This window comes from Silurus aristotelis, assembly GCF_946808225.1.
Source record: "Silurus aristotelis genome assembly, contig: scaffold_151, whole genome shotgun sequence".
Taxonomy (NCBI): Eukaryota; Metazoa; Chordata; class Actinopteri; order Siluriformes; family Siluridae; genus Silurus; species Silurus aristotelis.
Window position 1 is genome coordinate 10,001 of NW_028149151.1, and position 2,500 is coordinate 12,500.

Sequence of the window (2,500 nt, forward strand, 5' to 3'; positions counted from 1 at the left end):
ACACACCATCACACTCCATTACCCACCATCACATACCGTCACACACCATCACATCCCATCACACTCCATTACCCACCATCACATACCGTCACACACCATCACATCCCATCACACTCCATTACCCACTATCACATACCGTCACACACCATCACATCCCATCACACTCCATTACCCACCATCACATACCGTCACACACCATCACATCCCATCACACTCCATTACCCACTATCACATACCGTCACACACCATCACATCCCATCACACTCCATTACCCACTATCACATACCGTCACACACCATCACATCCCATTACACTCCATTACCCACCATCACATACCGTCACACACCGCCACACACCATCACATACCGTCAAACTCCATTACACTCCATTACCCACCATCACATACCATTACACTCCATTACCCACGATCACATACCATTACACTCCATTACCCACCATCACATACCATTACACTCCATTACCCACCATCACATACCATTACACTCCATTACCCACCATCACATACCATTACACTCCATTACCCACCATCACATACCATTACACTCCATTACCCACCATCACATACCATTACACTCCATTACCCTCCATCACATACCGTCACACACCATCACACACCATCACATACCGTCAAACTCCATTACACTCCATTACCCACCATCACATACCATTACACTCCATTACCCACCATCACATACCATTACACTCCATTACCCACCATCACATACCATTACACTCCATTACCCACCATCACATACCATTACACTCCATTACCCACCATCACATACCATTACACTCCATTACCCACCATCACATACCATTACACTCCATTACCCACCATCACATACCATTACACTCCATTACCCTCCATCACATACCATTACACTCCATTACCCTCCATCACATACCGTCACACACCATCACACTCCATCACATACTATCACACTCCATTACACTCCTTTACCCACCATCACACTCCATTACACACCATCACACTCCGTCACACTACATTACATACCATCATACACCATCACATTCCTTCACATACCATTACACTCCATTACACAGACAGTTATACAGAAAGCCAATTAGACAGACAGACAGACAGACAGACAGACAGACAGACTGCAGGCATGATCTGACCTGTACAGTTTTGAGTGGACTTGTGCTGGTCTGACTTGCTGCTGTGTTTGAGATGGGGTCTCTCTTTACAGGAATAAAGAAGAACTTCATCCTGCAGTGTTTGGTGAGTCGTGGTGAGAGCTTCTCTCGGTTCCTCAGGCTGGTATAGGCCCGTGCCAGTTTCCCCGCCACATAATCTGCCCCAAACACCATCACCCTGATCAGCATGGTGCTCATGTCCTCGTCTTCGTCGCTGCTGAGGATGGGACGCTTTCTGAAGCACATGGGCCTGATGGTGGCGCTGTCGCTCTGCACCGGCTCCACGCTGAGCGTTAGCACCTGCTGCGGCATCGAGTTGGAGCGCTTGGAGCGAGCAGCCGGCAGGAAGTCCTTCTTATCCTTACAGTCCGTGTTCCCCAAACTCTTTGCGCGGCACAGAGAGTGTACTCGCGGTTTAAACAGGCGCGAGAGACGCTTGGAAAGTGCAGTAGCGTTTTTATTTTTGCCAATTGGCATCAGAGCGTGGGCATCCTCCTCGATGTCCTCGCAGAAGTCACTGTCTGTCCCAGAGGCCTGAGAAGACGAGGACAAGGTGGAGACTGGAGAGAAGTCCGAAGACGAGGACAGCATGGAGTCCTTGGATGCAGTGGACAGAGAGGATGTGGTGGAGAACATGGACGCCCGTGGATCCAGGTAGTCGTCCGTCTCGTACCGGCCCATCTCCACTTCCTCGTCTTCTTCCTCATCTTCATCCGCATCTTCATTATCAACCTCATCCTCCTCCACTGGTTCCTCAGAGAACAGGGAGAGTTCAGTCTCCCTCTCCAAAATCTCACTCAGAGCATCTGTGGAGGAACACAGGAATTCCAATCAACTGAAAGCAGAACCTCGCCGGGTTCCTGTATTCAGGGTTTAAATTTCACTCACCAAAATTATCAGTGTCCCAGGGGATCATGTAGCACTTAGCTGTAGGTAACTTCAGGAACTCCAGCATATCTGCTATCACACACACACACACACACACACACACACACACACACCACAAATGTTTTGCTATCACACACTCATCAACACATGTATTTTGTGTGTGATGAGTGTGTGGAGTCTCCAGTGTCAGTGCAGTGTAACACCCAGAAGTAAACATTCCTTGACTGGTTCCTGCTTTCTCATTGGTTCTTTACCGTTTGATGTTGCACCATTGCATGCTGGGATCTGGAGTTTTTTCCGCACTTCCTCCAGATTGGTCAGTACGTGAGCTCGAGCGGCGCTGGGGTCTGTCATCATCGCCGCAGTCTCCAAAACCGCCGACACACACGAGAGTGTTTGAGACAGATCGTCATCACTCAGAGACTGGACACAC

At 49.0% G+C, this 2,500-nt stretch overlaps 1 protein-coding gene across 5 annotated transcripts in view; it reads right to left on the reverse strand.

Annotated features, from left to right (window-relative positions):
• Positions 1-2,500, reverse strand: part of pik3r5 (phosphoinositide-3-kinase, regulatory subunit 5) — a 30,390-nt gene that overhangs the window by 9,523 nt on the left and 18,367 nt on the right. For 4 of the 5 annotated variants that reach the window (XM_083570813.1, XM_083570816.1, XM_083570814.1 and 1 more), the window contains 3 exons: positions 2,322-2,490; positions 2,068-2,136; positions 1,162-1,985 (listed from right to left, as the gene is read on the reverse strand). In XM_083570813.1, coding sequence (XP_083426939.1) covers positions 1,162-1,985; positions 2,068-2,136; positions 2,322-2,490 — 1,062 coding nt within the window. Of the gene's footprint in view, positions 1-1,161; positions 1,986-2,067; positions 2,140-2,321; positions 2,491-2,500 lie in introns of all 5 variants that reach the window. The other variant, XM_083570815.1, reaches the window with a different exon arrangement.